Consider the following 18,236-nt stretch of genomic DNA (forward strand, 5'->3'; position numbering starts at 1 on the left):
CAGATTATTCATCGTAATCATAACTTATTTATTGTCCACATACAAGGAGTTTGTCTTCATGATCTGGTTCACAGTGGCTTGGGGGGGAAAAGTAGTTGTATGACTCCGCCCACCAGCCCACCCCGTGGTTGTAAGACTCCGCCCACCAGTCCACCCTGTGGCTGTGTGACTCCGCCCACCAGTCCACCCTGTGGTTGTATGACTCCGCCCACCAGTCCACCCTGTGGCTGTGTGACTCCGCCCACCAGTCACCCTGTGGCTGTATGACTCCGCCCACCAGTCCACCCTGTGGCTGTATGACTCCGCCCACCAGTCCAGTGTCTCTGACAGTCTCCATCCATGTCAGTGAAAACATGGATGCTTCACACACTGAAGATCTATACAATCAGCACAGTTTCAAGATTAGAGTCACCAATTCAGTATCTGACCAAATGTCTCCCCTTCTGCTCCTGAGATATGACGTTAAAACATGATGATGTCACAGTCAAGCTGACCTTTGACCTTTTGACCTTCATTATTTTATCTTGTTAGACATTTGTGTCAAGTTTAGTGAATGAATTCTTCAGTTATGGCCAAAAAAATGTTTTGTGAGGTCACACTGACCTTTGACCACAACGTTCTTACCAGTTCATTCTGTTCTAGTGTACGTTTGTGCCAAATTTGAAAAAAAAAAAGGAAAAAAAAAAGTCCCTTAAGGTGTTCTTCAGATATCACATTCAGGAGAATACAACAACAAGGTCACAGTAACATTTGACCTTTGACCACCAAAATCGAGTCACTTCATCGTTCTGTCCAAGTGAACATTTTTGCCAAATTTGTAGAAATTCACTTTTGGCGTTGTTGAGATATCTAGTTTACAAGGACAGATGGACAACCTGAAAACATATTGCAAATCTCGCTGGCACAGAGGCGTACAAATGTACAACAGAAAACATGAAAAAATATAGAAATACGTAGATATATATATATATATATATATATATATATATATATATATATATATATATATGTTTTTAAAATGACAGACAGAGCTGAACAATTTTGTGTATGTCCAAAATATTGACCAGACAATGTGACAAATATTAGTATATATAATATAAAGACATCCACTGTTCAGGAGAGCTGAGGAGTTTAACTGGTTCCCTTTCTTGTTCTGTAATTTTTTAATTGTTTAATTAAAGCAAGAAAAATGATCCTGAATCAGAACTAACAGGAGAAAGGTGAGACGCTGCAGCAGCCTGACACAGAGAAATGTTCCTGTGAGTCACATGTACTGTAAAGTTGTTCCGTGACGTTCGTCTGCTTTGACCTGAAACATGAAAGAGTGAAATTTGGCAGAATTCCCCTTTAATCCACAGCTGGGTGGAGACTGGGGGCTGAATTCCTCAGAGGCGAGTCGGGGCAGGAACCAGACCTCAAATACCTGTGTGTGTGTGTGTGTGTGTGTGTGTGTGTGTGTGTGTGTGGTTTCCAGGTTAATATGTCTGCAGGGTTCATTACTGTAACAAAGCACAAAGCAGATTGTTATTGACAGAATCTGAAATGTGTCTTCACAGTATATTTAGTATTAATGTGTTTTATCTCTGTCGCTGCTGGAGCTGAAACACACACACACACACACACACACACACACACACACACACACACACACCGCTGTGGATCATTTGTGTATAAATTTGTGTTATTATTATGAAAAGTTTAAGAGAAAACTACTTTTTACTGCCAACTTTCTACCTGAGAGTTTCTTAATCTGGGGACCAGGACCACTTTATTTAGTTATTATAGTTTATCATTATCAACAACAACAACAACAACAACACAACAAACAATAGGTTTTAAATGTCCTCTATCATCCTAAACTTACTGTGATAAACTGTTGGCTTTTACATCCTCTGATTGTCAAAACAAAATTAGACGACACAGATCGGTGAATAAAATCTCACTAGAGTGCATGAGATTAAGTGTCTGGGATCAGCTGCACAAAACACCTAAACACCTTTCCTTAGATAAAGAAAAACATGAACTAATTTAACTTCTGGAGGAATACAATCATAGAAAGCACAAACTACAAAGTAATTTTGATCCCCAAAATTACTTGGAAACAGCGACTGTAGCAGGAAGCAACAAAAATTAATTCAGTCAAATCTAAAGTGTAAAATTAAAAGTGGGCTCTCCTTTCACAGATCACTCTTCTCACGGTGTGTTAGTTTTTTATATTTGCCACCATAAACTACCTTAAGTTGTTTTGTTTTTTTAACTTGCTTTGGTTGCTAAGGTTTTTTGTGCAACGGTCGAAGGATTCCTGAAGTACAAGACTAAGACAAGCAGAAAACCAGAAATACTTAAGTGAACATTTTAAGGAAACCCTAAGGAGAGGACTTAAGGGTGGTTTGTGCAAACAATTTTATTTTGAGGTAACCTAGGACTACAGGGAAAATCTTAAAATAATGCGGTATTTATACTTTAGTGTTGAATCGATGCCATACCTACCTCGCGGCGACACAGACCTCTACTTTTGTAAGCTGAAACCATTTCCCATTACTTTAATTTCACAGATAAGAAACAATAAATTGTGAAGACAATAAAGCCTCCACTAAAATAGCATTTTAAGTCTTGTGTGTGATTTATCCTGGCTTCATATGAGCAGAGGAAAAGTCTGCTAGCTGCTAGGCTAATTTATACAATGTAAAATGCCTTAGGCTTGTGCTAATAACGTTAGCATGTTGTATTTGTTTGGAAAACGTGTTTAGTATCAGACAGTTGTTTTGTCAGTGAACCTTGTGAGTTGTAATGGAGCCAAATTTTGTAACGTTACCTTTGTTAAATGTTGCTGTTGTCCCTGGTTTTATATGAGTAGAGGAAAAGTCTGCTAGCTGCTAGGCTAATTCATACAATGTAAAATGCCATAGGCTTGTGCTAATAACGTTAGCATGTTGTATTTGTGGGGAAAATGTGTCCAGATAAAGACAAGTGTTTGTCTGTGAATGCTGCGAGTTATAGTGAAGCTGATTTGTGTTTGAAACTGTCTCTATTAAGCCATGTTTAATGTGTGTTTAATGTGTGTTTACTGTGTGTTTAATGTGTGTTTAATGAGTGTTTACTGTGTGTTAAATGTGTGTTTAATGAGTGTTTAATGTGTGTTTAATGTGTGTTTTGAATCAACTAAACTTCACAGCACTTCACAGAAACCTTGATGCCGACTAGTGTTTTGGAGGTGTAACTGCAGAGTGACACAGACACACCACCACACAAGTATAAATGCTCACAACAGTGAAGGCTCTGCACAGCTTTAAGCAGTGCTGTGTGTAACCAGCCCCTGATGCTCACCTGACTGTTCACCTGCATGTAGTCTGAACTGCTGTTAGCACTATGGCTCCTTTAAACAGGCGGTATAATTATCTACATGTGTTCTGTAGTGTATGTAAATACTGAGCTGCATGAAGACAGCTGGGGGACCTGGCTTCTTGTTAATTAGTGAGCTTTAGAGGTGCCGGTAGGAGCTGTTTCTCAAGGTCCACTCTGCCTATAGCTTACCTTCCAGCTTTCAGCCAAGTCCTTTGAAGTCTTTTCAGTTTGCACACTCGTCATTGGACTGTGGAAAATCTGTAATTATGAAAAGTTGTTTGAACTGACCTGAAGAATATTCATTTGTGTGAAAACATAAAAATATTAGGTAAAGCCCTGTTTCCATCGAGCAGTTCAGTTCAGTTCGTAGTTTCTGTCTCCACAGTGAAAGTTGTGGATGGTCCCAACAGAAGCGTTCCTTAGCGTCCCCATGTTTGGTCCCCCCTCTGTTGGGGTACCTAGCACACAGATCTGGTACTAAAAGGTGGAGCTAGAAACCCTGCAGTCTGATTGGTCAGTAGAGGACGGTCACTCTGGTTTTATGTAACCTCTGTTCATACATCAGTAAACTACAACTATAAAATGAAAGAGAAAAAAATAACTTCATTCACTGGGCCGACTGCCGGCAACTTTTAAGGTGGAACGTTAACTTGTAATGTTACTCAATGCATGAGTTGATGACGTGAATCCATCAGCACACCTTAAATTTCACTGTGACAACTTTGAGCATCACTTTAGTTTTTATATGACACACACTTTTAGTAATGACTTTAAAAATATAGATTAATTTGGAGCGGATTATGTGAAGGTCATATATTCTAATCCTCACTTCCTGTGGGCTACAGCAACACTAAACCCCTGAGCTTGCCTGAGAAGGACTAAATGCACAAAGCTGCTATTTTTAAATATCCCATGGAGAGAGACTCTCACTGCAGCCTGTTCTATTTTGTTGTGAAAATGTGGGCGTGCAGCCTCGTTCTGTGGACGATAAACCAGGTGCAGACTTCCATCTGTGTCACCGCTGATGAGGAAATACAGCGAGTGCTGGACGGAGCAGTGAGTGACAACAACCCCGCCCACATTTAAAGGCCCTGACACACCAAGCCGACAGTCGGCCGTCGACCAAAGTTGGGCCGTCAGTAGCTATGTTTCCATCCAAAAGTGATTTGAATCATTGGGAAATGCGCATTAAAAGAAATACGAATCCTGTGTTTCCATTAAATGTACGGACTTTGGTGAAAACTACGAACTTGCGCGAGTTTTCCGCAGAACCGGAAACAAAACAAGTCTCGCATTCTTCTTCTTCTACGTTTTCTGGCGGTTGGCAACCAGCTTGTAAATGCATTACCGCCTTCCCGACCCGGAGTGTGGATATCACCATGGAGAGAGGTGCGCTACGTCAGACTTAATTCGAACATAACTGTTTCCATCCCTTGTTTTGCGAATCAACATTTTTTCGAATCAACCAAAACCCAGCTAAAGCGAGCAAATTTTAGTTTGTGTGAATCAGGGGATTTTAATTCGAATTTTGGCGTTTCCATCATAATTTTCCGATGCGATACTTCTAGATGAGCATCTAAACAGGCTGATGGAAACATGGCTAGTGAGCATCTGTCTGCCTGGTGTTTGCGGTGTGTCCTGCACCGTCGGCACTTCAGCGTCGGCGGCTTTTCGGCTGATTGAGCACTTTGAATCGGCGGCGGAGCTTGTTGGTGAGAGAGATCACTCTGATTGGCTGTTCAGGTTTTATTTCCTCGCCCCTGTAGCGAGTGATTTGATTTGATTTGATTTTATTTGGATCTCTTTTAGCCATTGGCTAATCTTCCAAGAGTCCACATCAAGATTAAAAACAATTAAACATACAGTAATCATAACACTTAAACATATAATCATATACATATATAGATTCACTCACTCGCGCGCACCCACACACACACAGACACACACACACTCAGCCAAAATACATTAGCACAATTTGAGTACCATATATGTCTACATATATACACACCTGTAGCGAGTGAATCTGCCTGTAGTGAAACCGGGGCTAACCGGTGCTTCCTCCTCAGGCTCCACTTCACTCAGCTGCCCGACAGACCCGCTGCTTCTTCACGCTTTAACCTGAATAACAAACCGGAGCTAGCTGGGAGCGGCTAGCGGAGCGTTAGCCGCAGCATGACCGGAGGGAAGCACAGCCAGTTAGCCTCCGCTAGTCTCTGAGCTAGCCCCGGCTCTCCGTTTGGATCCAACCGGAGCACCGAGCCCTGGTTTGTTATTCAGGTTAAAGTGGGAAGAAGCAGCGGGTTTATCGGGCAGCTGAGTGAAGTGGAGCCTGCGGAGGAAACACCGGGCTGCACAGATAGGAAACCCCTCGGCTGACAGGATGTACCACTCTCTCACTCCGCTCTCTCTCACGCAGGCGCAGAACGTACGTGCTACTTGGCTGTCGGATGTAGTCCGTGTAGTGTGTTCAAATTTTTGATGTCGGTTTGGTGTGTCCGCACCATAAGGGGACTGTCTGAACAGACCGAGGGTCTAGGTACCATGTCTGAAGGGTTACTGTTGGTTCCAAAGGTGCTGTGGAGACGGGGCTAAAGCGTATCAAACTGAACTGAACCAAACCGGACTGCTTGGTGTAAACGGGGCTTTAGATGCAAGGTCATCCATTGGGCTGAATTGGACCCGTTGGCGGGTCGGTTCTGGCCCCTGGGCCGTATGTTTGACACCCCTGTTAAAGGGTATTTTCCCCAGAGTATGTGGTGATTGGCTGTGACAGAGTGCTGTGTCACCAACAAGGTTACACTCTGACTGTGTTTATATGTTTCTCCCTTCGGTCAGTTGTGTGTCTGTGTCCATATCTGTTCATCTTATATCGGCTGATGGAGGAGCTGTTAGCCGGGAGAGTGTCTCTCTGTTCACTGGCTCCGTCTCTCCTCTATGAATGAATGAAGGCGGGAGGCGCGTGCTCACTGCTGGCGCGTGCTCACCGGACAAATCACTTAAATGGCTGCGATAATTAACGCGTGTGAGCGCATACTGGGGGCAAATTAATCGCGAGCCTGTCAGATGGGGTAGAATCCCGAGGCACGCGGGGTTCGGGTTGTAACGTTCGAGCGGTACCGGGTCTGCCTCGCGGGCGCCTTCACGGTCATCACGTCACCCTCTCTCTCTCTCTCTCTCTCCCACTCCTCCGGAGACCACAACGAGGCTCGAGGGGTAGAGTTACAGAGGGGGGAGGGGGTCGAGAGACATAGACAAAGAGAAGAAAAGGAGAGAGAGAGAGAGAGGAGGGGGGGTTCGCGTGAGGTTGAAAAAGAGAGAGCGTGGTAGAGAGGGCTCGGCTCTCAGTGCAGGGGGAGGTGTAGCAGCTGAAGCTAAAGCTAACTAGCCATGTTGCTGTCGCTGCTCCTCCCGCTGCTGCTGCTGGTGGTGTGTGTCTGCTAGCGGGCCGCCCTGGACTCCCTATCCGCCCTGAGGTGCATCATGCCCGGCTGGAAGAAAAACATCCCGGCCTGTCTCCAACCGGACCAGGAGGGAGGTAAGACCGGACCAGACCGACCCGCTCAGGTTCACACCGACCGGCGAGTGTGTCCCTCTATCTGTGTGTGTGTGTGTGTGTGTGTGTGTGTGTGGGTTTAGTGCATACCTGTGTGTGTGTGCGCGCGTGTGTGTGTGAGCGCGTGTGCTAATTATCGCCGGTGCAATCTGTGCAGCGTGGTTTGGCGCCGCCGGTTGAGCTCGCGCAGACGGCGACTGCCTTGAAATTAGTGAAAGTTGGTAACTGATACCGTGTGAATGTGTGTGTGTGTGTGTGTGTGTGTGAGAATGTGTGTGTGTGTGTGTGTTGTCTCGTGTTAATCTGACGCAAAGGGTGAGGTTACAGTGACGTTACGGTGATTTCACGTTACAGCCCACTAACGTGTTTATCATTAAGAGAGGTTACCGGTTACCGAAGTTAGCAGAGGCTGCTAACAGGCTAACTACGGTTTAACCGGACGGTCGGTTCTGGTCAACCGAGGGTCTGCCCGTGTGTGTGTGTGTGTGTGTGTGTATTTGTGTATGTGTAACGACCACCTTCACCGGGTGTTTACTGGTGTTACGGTGAAACGTGTGACCCCTCCGGTTGTGTGACGCTGCAGGGTCAGGTGTGTGTGTGTGTACATAATGACTGATGGGTGGATTAAATATTGACAGGTGAGGTGTTAATGCTCACCGGGCTCTACTCTCACACCACCGGTACAGTCGGTGACTGTAACGTTTGGTGGCGGCACACAGCAGCACCCATTAGTGTTTTCATAACACCCTCCATTGAGACAACACAGAGCTGGGTGCTGCTGGAGTGTGTTCATAAGTGTAGTGGAATATTGTGTGGCGTAGTAACCCACTTATTGATGTAGTTTTCTGTGGTAAATTATGGAGAGACATCAGCGGAGGAATGAGACATACTGGGTAGGTTTGTAATCACAAGCAGTTTGCTTTGGTTTTTGGTGCATGAATTAAACATACAATAATTATTAAGAGGAAATAAGAAGAAAGGCAAAGTACTGCAACATTTAATAACATGACATTAACTGCTTTTCGTGGCACTATCCTGGCTGGAAATGCACCAATGCCATGGTAAAAAACAACTGCTTTCCATGGCACTACACCTGCAGGAAACACAGCACCCATCTGCTATTAAACAACCACTTTTTTATGGCACTATCCTGGCAGGAAACACAGTGATGTCTTGGTTAAAAACCACATTTTGTGGCACTATCCCGGCAGATAATGCAGTGATGTCTTAGTACAAAACAAATGCTTTCCATGACACTACCCCTGCAGGACATGCAGCAACATAGCAGTGCTTTTCATGGCACTATCCTGGCTGGAAACGCACCAGTGTCTTGGTAAAAAACAACCGTTGTCCATGGCACTACACCTGCAGGACACACAGCAACGTCCTGGTAATAAACAACCACATTTTTATGGCACTATCCTGGCTGGAAATGCAGTGATGTCTTGGTTAAAAACTACTTTTCATGGCACTATCCCGGCAGATAATGCACCAATGTCTTGGTAAAAAACAACTGCTTTCCATGGTACTACACCTGCAGGAAACGCAGCAACATGCCGGTGATAAACAACTGCTTTTCGTGGCACTACCTCGGCTGGAAATGCACCAATGTCTTGGTAAAAAACAACTGCTTTCCATGTCACTACACCTGCAGGACACACAGGAACGTCCTGGTAATAAACAACTGCTTTTTATGGCACTATCCTGGCAGGAAAATGCAGATGTCTTGGTTAAAAACTACTTTTTCGTGGCACTATCCCAGCTGATAATGTACCCATATCTCAGTAAAAAACAACTGCTTTCCATGACACTACACCTGCAGGACACACAGCAACGTCCTGGTAATAAACAACCACATTTTTATGGCACTATCCTGGCTGGAAATGCAGTGATGTCTTGGTTAAAAACTACTTTTCATGGCACTATCCCGGCAGATAATGCACCAATGTCTTGGTAAAAAACAACTGCTTTCCATGGTACTACACCTGCAGGAAACGCAGCAACATGCCGGTGATAAACAACTGCTTTTCGTGGCACTACCTCGGCTGGAAATGCACCAATGTCTTGGTAAAAAACAACTGCTTTCCATGTCACTACACCTGCAGGACACACAGGAACGTCCTGGTAATAAACAACTGCTTTTTATGGCACTATCCTGGCAGGAAAATGCAGATGTCTTGGTTAAAAACTACTTTTTCGTGGCACTATCCCAGCTGATAATGTACCCATATCTCAGTAAAAAACAACTGCTTTCCATGACACTACACCTGCAGGAAACACACCAAAGAACCGCTATTAAACAACCACATTTTCATGGCACTATCCCGGCAGATAATGCACCAATGCCTTGGTAAAAAACAACTGCTTTCCATGGTACTATCCTGGCTGGAAAGGCAGTGATGTCTCTCTTAAAAACTGCTTTTTGTGGTACTTTGCCTGCTGGAAATGCATGTCCTGGTAATAAGCAACCATTTTTTTCGTGGTACTATCCTGGCTGGAAATGCACCAATGTTTGGTTAACAAAAACAACTGTTTTCTATGGCGCTGTGCCTCCAGAAAAAGCAGCATTGACCTGCTAATAAACAATCACCTTTTTTTTTTTTTGCACTATCCTAGCAGGAAACACGCTGACGTCTCGGTTAAAAACAATTTTTCATGCTGCTATCCTGGCAGGAAATGCACCAGTGGTTTGGTAAAAAAACAACTGCTTTACATGGCACTACACCTGAGGGAAATGCAGCAACGTCCCAGTAATAAATAACTGCTTTTTTATGGCACCACCCTGGTAGGAAAAGCAGCAATGTCGCGGTAAAAACAAACTGCTTTTTGTGGCACTATCCCCGTTTGAAACAAAGCGACGGGCTGCTAAAAACGCACCCATGTTTGTTGGCTAAAAAGCTTCTGGAATCACAGTGACGACTCACTAAAAACAACCTTATTTTCTGTTTTTGGTCTCTACAATAAAAATATAAAAAAAATGTTTTAAAGGGACTTTAAAGAACAAATATGTGTAATAAAGCTGTTTCATAAGAGAGCTGTGCAGGTTTGTGCAGGATGTGTTAGAATATGAGTCAGGGGATGTGCAAGAGTTCACAGCAGAGCAAATATGTCTCATGTGCAGAGAATATAGACCAAGATGAGCTTTAATGTATAGAGACAGTGGGGGAGGGGGTGGTGGTGGTCAGTGGGGGTCCTGGGCCTTGTTGATGAGGCCCACTGCTGTCGGGAAGAGAGTGAGTTTGTGGTGTGAGGTTTTGGTCCTGATGGACTGAATGGCTGATTTATACTTCTACTCCGCTGCGACATTAGTTACTGTTCAAATTCAGATTAATCAATTATGATGATTATTATAGGTGAAGTAATTGAAATGAGCTCCACCTTCACCAGCTGCAACACTGAAGTGATGAACACATGAATGCATCAATAATTATAATCCAATAATATAATATATATGGGTGGATTTGTACAGTGCGATTTGGACGAGGGCCACCTTGGGTCGGAGGTGAGTCGGCAGATAATCTGCCACGACGAGTCCTCATGTGTGAACAAGCCTACGAGCAAGTCACCCCCTCGTCTGTGACTGGGACTGGATATCTGGCATGGTAGAGAATTGGAGAAGGCTGACACGACTGACAAAGAGCATCAGCCAATGAGAGGCGGGATACGTCCCACGTCAGCACGCAGGAGGAGGGAAGAAATGTGAGGACGACAAGCCGCATGGTTGCCAGGTCTGCTTATTAGCTGCGACTTTGGGCTTGTTTCTAAACGTCACCTTCCTCTATATATATCCGTCTAATAAGCTATTTAAAGGCATGATAGTTGCTTCTTTTGGGCTTGTTGCCATAGCCCTGGTTGCTTGTTTCTCTCCCAAGACCTGGCAACACTGACAAGCCGGCCGGCAAGCAACAACAATAATGGCGGCGTCCACAGGATCACGGGGAGCGCGTTGTGTTTGGACCCAGGATAATAAAGAATATCCATGCCTTTACGATGTGTCGTCTCCAAGTTTGGTGACGTCACCGTGTTATCCGGGGCTCTGTCGGCGAGGGCTCGGTGGAGAAATCTTGTGGTGTGTACGCACAGGTCGTAACGCAGTTGGCGAGACTCCCGCTGACAGAAACACACGTCGCCAGGTATGAAGACTCAAAAGATTACGATAGTCTCCACGACGCAAAATCAGGGTGGAAATCGTGTAATGTGAACTGGGCTTAGTCGGACAGGTCATGCCTTCGCTAACCTGGGAGACACAAATTCGCACTTGGGAGGATGCGTTAATTGGTGTGTTTTTCTGGTGTGATGCAATGACCTGTCGCCAAAAAATTCCATCCGCAGCACGTTAACATCCATCCAAATTAAGTCGGCAGTTTGAGAGAGAGAGACTGAATGACCCAGCAAACTCGGACTTAAACCCAGAAGCCTGCTGTTCACTTCCCGTGAGAATGTTGAGCGTGTTTTTTAAACGTAAAAACAAAGTGTTTTGCGAAGACACAATGCATGTAACAAGCATACACTGACAACAGCAGATGCAGGAGGGCGCCTAACGTGTCATATTTAGACGCCAAAGTCCACTGACAAAGCGGAGATACTTGATGAGCTGTGGCTCTGGTGCAGTGCAGTCTATCGTCTATTCTTAGCGAATTTTCCTGTGTTTAAAAAACCTTCATAGGTGCTAATTTTAGTGGTAAAAAGGTAAAAAGATCTGAGTGCATTTTCCACCACTGAGGGATGATGTGAGTGTTTGTGGTGAAGTATAATATAGTAGAGTATTTAAATGTAAACCCAGTTATTTTCCACGTTAGTTGTGGCTTCTACTTTGGTCATTAAATCCCAACATTTATCTTGTTATCAGAGATAAATGGACTTACTGTGGTTCAGATTTAGACATTGGTAAAACCCTTGAAATAAAAGCTATTTGTGACAACATGATACAAATGTGTGGAACACCTCATTAACTGCAGCAACAGACAAACTGCATTGGTGCAGTTAGGCTAATTAGTCTAAAAAGGAAATTTAATTGGCCACCGGCTAAGTCATTTGTCAAGCACAAAGCCAAATACTCTGTAGTTCTCAAATGTGACACTTTCTCTGTGTTAAGGAGATTAAAGGAAAGTGTGACAAGCATTTATTTTCTTTCATTGTATAGACAATTAATCAATAGAATGTGAGATTTATAAATAATTTAATATGTTATTAGCTGCAGCCCTAATGTGGTGCTTTGGCTATAATATTTTTGTTGTGTTGATGCTCGTTATGATACAGTGGAATAACTCCAGTTAGTTTCTCCTATATATATATATATAATGATTAATTTTATATTTGAGGCTTTAACATTGATGATCACATTTCCAGTCCAATAAACAAACTGTTTTCAGCAAAAATGTTTCAGATTTAGAAATTTATTAAATCCATTAAATAATTAGTCAAAAAACAAAAATAATTCAGCAACTATTTTTATTTTTTCAAGTTAAAATGCCAAAAAATATCTTGTTTTAGTACCTAAATGTGAATGTTTGCTGGTTTATATTGATATTAAAGTGAAAAATAAGACACTTGATTCTGTCAGTGTGGACTTTAGAACATTTATTGACATTATAGGCTGATTAATTGATTAAATAATTAGCATTGTAATAAATGAAGTGTGAAAATAGCCGATAGTTTCAGGCCTGATGTGGACAGATCTCTGATATCCTTGAAGATGAACATAACCCAGCGTGTGTGAGACGTTTCCAGCATGCAGTAGATTTTAAACATAACTCATGAAGCCAGTATTTTCTGTCTCGTCGTGTATTAAAATGTGACTCTAATGAGAGACAGAAAGACTCAGATGAATGAACAAAAACAGACATGTCATCACTCACCTAAACTGCACCCGGCGTAGTTATTCTCCTTTTACACGTGGTGTCAGATTCAGCAAACCATTTTTAGCTCACATTTAAAAGGTTTGAACACTACAAACTGTACATGACTGCCGACGCAGAACCAGGACACGTTCTCCACTTTAAAAGGAACACGATAGAGATGTGACTGCTCCCAGTCTTTTTAAAACTCTCACTTACATTCTGTTTGGAAGATGATTTCCTAATGGATAAATAAGAAGATGTATCTAAGGGTTTCCTGGAAGCGGCAGCTTTTGTGTGACTTTTTCTTGGCGAGATAAATTGATAAATGCTTCCTCATTTCTGTGGCGGTGTGCAGCTGCAGATACAAGCTTATGAATGTGGGAATTTACTTTAAATACCAGCCGTGTTTTAGATTTGTACCTTACCATTAACCTTTCTTTATTATGATCACTACTTGTTTACTTTAATCGCTGTGTGCAGATTTGCACCTTTGTTTTTAACCTGTCGTGTACGCTTTGTTTGTACCCTAATAGCAATCTTTATTTTTTCTATATTTAGTTTTATTTGCACTCCTCTCTGCTTTGTACTGCAACTGTTGTCCAACAGTTTCCCTAATGATAAAGTTCTTTCCGACCACAGGCAGCTAGCACTATCATGAACTTTCATGCAGTATGAATATGTAATATATTTATCAAAAGATTACACTCGTTCTTGTGTCATAACAACAATTCAAGTGCGAAAGCTGAAGCCCCAAAGGAACAGTTCACCCTAAAATCAAAAACATGTTTTTCCTCTCACCTGTAGAGCTGTTTATCAGTCTGGATAGTTTTGGTGAGAGTTGCTGAGTGTTGGAGATTTTGGCCGTAGAGATGTCTGCCTTCTCTCGGCTTGTGGTGCTCAAAGCGCCAAAAAAATACATTTGAAAAACTCAACATCAATGTCTCTTTCCAGAAATCATGACCTGGTCACTCAAGATAATCGGCAGATCTTGTTGCGAGCAATTTCATGTACAGTAGGAACTATTTTCTTTCTATCAAACGATATCGGCCAACTGCATCGCCACGCAGAAAGAAGCATCTACTGTGAGCTCACCTAGCATCACTGAGCTAGCTAACCTTACAGCCCGGCCGAGGAGGATGCCATTAACATCTTGCACTGTCAGGAGCCCGAGCCTCTCGTCCATGAGTGGATGCACATGTCCTTCTGTGCGGGGATACTTAGAGAGAAAATAGTTCCTCTCTATGGCTGATATCTTCAACACTGAGTAACTCACACCGAAACAATCCAAGCCCTTTTTGCATCATGCCGATACCGCTACCACTTTTTCCTTCCTGATACCGATTCCGATCCCTGAACCTTAGGTATCTGCTGATACCGAGTACCGATCCGATACCAGCGCGTAAAAAAATACATTACATAATAGTATGGCATAATGAATGCCATAAAACTTTTTTATTATTATTATTATCCAGTGTTGACACAGATCAAGACACAGGTTAAAGTGCAGCCACACAATTTGGTAAAAAAGACATTTTAAAGGCTACAGTAGAATGCTTTTTAAACTCCGCTCTGTTTCTGTTTCGTTTGCCTGTAGCGTGTGTAATGACGTGAGGCTTCACGTGGTATCGGACTGGTCATAGCCTGTACTTGCCCATAACCGATACCACATTTTAGGCAGTATCGGAGGCATTTCCGATTCTGGTATCAGTACAACTCTATTTCTCGCACATGCCTCGTGACTGGAACTGTAATGAACATGTGCGAAAGGTCTCCGTTTTTACAGTTTACATGACAACAGAGATGGTGCTGTTTCCAAAAAATTGCACTCTGGAACCTGTTTTCAAAACGTTGCGTTTTTAGGCACCCAAAACGATTTAAACGATCGGCCAAAACGCAGCTAAAGTTTACTGTTTTCAGTTGAAATCGTTGTCGTGTAAATGGGACCTTAAAAAGTAGCTGTTAGCAGTTAGCAGCTAACTCAAAGAAGAAGGCAACAATGGCCGCCATATAACAGGGAGGGCAAATTATTATTTTTACCATGTTATGCCGTTGCTGTTGTTGTTTATAAAGTTCTGCTGACATGATGTCGGCATGCTGTCTATAATCACACACTGTTGTTTGGTTCTGTGTAAAAATGTCAAGACGGTGCTCTGGGTACAAAGGGCTCTAGATTGATAATTAGCACCACAAGTGAGACGTAAAATATGTGTTTTTGATTTTAGGGAAAGATTTATGACATCAATAATGTCATAAATCTTTAATCTATGAATGTCCAAATTCATCATGAGGGTCAAACCGTAAAAAATAGACCATTTTTTTTAAATTCTGGCAGAACAAAAGCCAAACAGAGGAAGGTGTTAAAGGATTAATTACCCTGCAAGGGATGAATAAAGGTTTTTTTTTTTTTTTAAAATTCAGATGAATTCTGGCGATAATGAGACTCTCTAATGTCCAGACAATTTGAGAGAAATAGTGTGTTATTGTTTCTGCATGATAAAAAAATGCATTTAAAAAACCCAACACAGTATCTGAAATTAATTAATATCCATATGTGGAATGCTTTGTTAGCTTGCTAGCCAAATTAGCTCCTTAAAGGTTACAACCACATTATTTCTCACAGTCCCACCTGTGTTTCATCATAATGTGAGCGTTAATGGCCTTGCTAATTTCAAGCCCTCTTCAATTCTTAGTGTTATTGTGTTATCGTGCTTAATGTTAGTGTTTTAGTATGAAGGATACGTTCTCTTGTCTCAGTGTCTCCTGGTGTCTTCAGATGTCTTGTTTTGTCCAAACTTACAGATATTCAGTTTACAAGGAAGGAAAACCTGCAGGTTCTCACCTTTCAGAAGCTTGGATCAGATGATAATTGGCTTTTTGTTTGATTAAAGAGCTGAAATGATTAATCAATTATCAATATAGTCTGTGATTATTTCTCTCTTGATGGACTAATTGTTTCAGCTCTATTGCGACGCTGTCATTGAGATTAAAAACATGATTTACAGCGCGGTTCAATAATGCAGTCTAAGTGTGAGGATGTTAAATGTTTTCAGCCCCACAGGCTGTTATAAAAAATATAGCGGTGTTGATTTAGTGTTGTGTTGTAAAGCTGTCTGCGGTGCTCCTGGAGAGATAATGATATAATCCTCAGGTGCTCAGCTTCCAGCTCTGCTGTGGTCACAGTGCTTCACAGCAGGGCGCCTGGAAAATAACAATATATTAAAATGTTAAAGACTCAGAGGCACGCAGAGGAACATGAAACACAGCTGTTCAAGAAGAGAATACAGTACAAGACGGATCAGACGGCCACAGGCAGGGAGTAAAAATAGATAACAGGTAAATAATAGATAACAAGAGACACTGTGTGCTATTGTATAGTAACATGTGTTAGTACAGTACAGTATCATGTAGTGGACACAGGGACTCTGGGCTTAACAACAGCTCCAGATCATGATCTGTTCATGAAGCGCATGAATTAGATCAAGTTCTGTACTCAAAGGGACAGTGCACCCAAAAATGTAAATTCAGCCATCATCTACTCACCCATATGGCGAGGGAGGCTCAGGTGAAGTTTTAGAGTCCTCACATCACTTGCAGAGATCCAAGGGGAGAGGAGGTAGCAACACAACTCCACCTAATGGAGGCTGACGGCGCCCCAGATTCAAACGTCCAAAAACACATCATTGAAACCACAAAATATCTCCATACTGCTCGTCCGTAGTGATCCAAGTGTCCTGAAGCCCCGACATAAAAAGCTGTTTGGAAAAACCTCATTTGAGCTCTGTTTTTAGCCTCATTGTAGCCTGTAGCTCTGACTGCCTCTCTGGGCACCGCGCTCACGTGTGTGCGCTTTCAGAAATATACTGAAACATATTTCTACATATTTTGGGTTTAAACTCAGAGAACGGCATGTTTTTAAATGGAAATGAATGCTGTACAAATATTCTCTCTTTGATTCAAAGATAATAAAATAGTTCAGTTGATGCTGAAAACTTGTGGTTGTATTTTTTTTCCCCCACTCAAAATATTGATCAGGAATTAATAAGGGAATTGATGGAGAATCTTTCCGATAAGCAGCATTGATAATGTCACTGGTATCAATAAAATCTATTAATTCTCATCCCAAAGTTCAGTAAGTAAAAATGTCATGACAGTGGGAGCATCAGGCAGGTAAACAAATGTAACATAAAGTCATTAATATCAGTCACGTCTTCCGACAGATTTGTCCGTCTGAGTATTTCCTGGCTCCCGTGAGGAGCTGATCCCAAACTCCAGGCTTCCAAACGCTCCGTCAGGAACCTGTCCAGGAAAACACACACACACACACACACACAGGCAGTGTGTTTCAGCCTGCTGATGACGCCTACGTCAGGTTCATGACCCCGATTTCTTACCTGGCAAGTCCAGAAGGGCCCAGCACCTGTCTGCCTTCAGGCCACAGTGAGAGCCTGAGCTGGAGCCAGACCTCTGCTGTCGGCTGCTCGACAGGAGCGCCACAAAACGTCCTCACAAACCACCTTCGTCCGTGCAGTGTTTGACCAGGGTGGGTTTGTTTTTTAATCCATTTGTGACCAAGTTCTCAACACACTCTGCAGCCACTTTATTAGGTACACCTGTGCAGTCTGATGCAGCCTATGATAACAGCTCTGTACATTTAATGACTTTATTACTGAGGTCAGAGGAAAAGATGTTGAACTGGACGCTTTCTGATGTGTTGCCCTTCACATTTAGATAAATGAGGTGGTCAGAATATTAGGAACACCTCTGAATATAATGTAGACGGCATCATGACTAAGTGTAACCACAGTGCTGACACATACAGTTGAATACAGGCGTCATAAGAGCAGACTGTATATCATATAGAGTGTGCAGGTGTTCCTAATAAAGTGGTCACTGAGTGTAAAATACAGTAAGAACCAAATTTAAATCAGGTCTTTGAAATGGATGGTGACGCACATGAGCATGGTTTAAAATGTGTGTGTGTGTTACTGTGTGTTTGATAATGATGACAGAGTGTGTGTGTGTGTGTGTGTGTGTGTGTGTGTGTGTGTGTGTGTCACAGCATGACATCATCCCACCGTTTTAAGCTTTTCGAGTTTGAAGCAGAGAAAATAGCTCAAACACACACTCGCACACACAAAGACACACAGTAACACACAGCGTCACGAACCTCTCACTCTGAACACACACACACACACAAACACACACACACACACACTGTCCTTTAAGAGGTGCTGATGTCAGAACTCTGCTCATCTTTGTCCTCAGGATTACTGAAGCAGACCTGACTGACTGTGTGTGTGTGTGTGTGTGTGTGTACATCCAGCTTAATGTATTATCCCTATCGTCTCTGACACATTTTACCCAGAGACTCTCTCTCTCTCCTCTGTGTGTGTGTGTTTGTGTCTATGTCTCTCTCCCTCACAATGACTCTGTGAAACAAACTGCTGACTGTGTGTGTGTGTGTGTGTGTGTGTGTGTGTGTGTGTGTGTATCACTCT

General features: G+C 42.7%; 1 protein-coding gene across 4 annotated transcripts in view; it reads left to right on the forward strand.

Moving 5' to 3' along the window:
* Positions 1-6,624: 6,624 nt before the first annotated feature.
* Positions 6,625-18,236, forward strand: part of grip1 (glutamate receptor interacting protein 1) — an 89,514-nt gene continuing 77,902 nt past the window's right edge. For 2 of the 4 annotated variants that reach the window (XM_078165036.1, XM_078165039.1), the window contains exon 1: positions 6,625-6,880. In XM_078165036.1, coding sequence (XP_078021162.1) covers positions 6,826-6,880 — 55 coding nt within the window. In that variant the 5' untranslated portion in view covers positions 6,625-6,825. The remainder of the gene's footprint in view (positions 6,881-18,236) is intronic. The other 2 variants (XM_078165041.1, XM_078165033.1) reach the window with 2 other exon arrangements.

Source organism: Epinephelus lanceolatus, chromosome 23, assembly GCF_041903045.1.
Source record: "Epinephelus lanceolatus isolate andai-2023 chromosome 23, ASM4190304v1, whole genome shotgun sequence".
Classification (NCBI taxonomy): Eukaryota; Metazoa; Chordata; class Actinopteri; order Perciformes; family Serranidae; genus Epinephelus; species Epinephelus lanceolatus.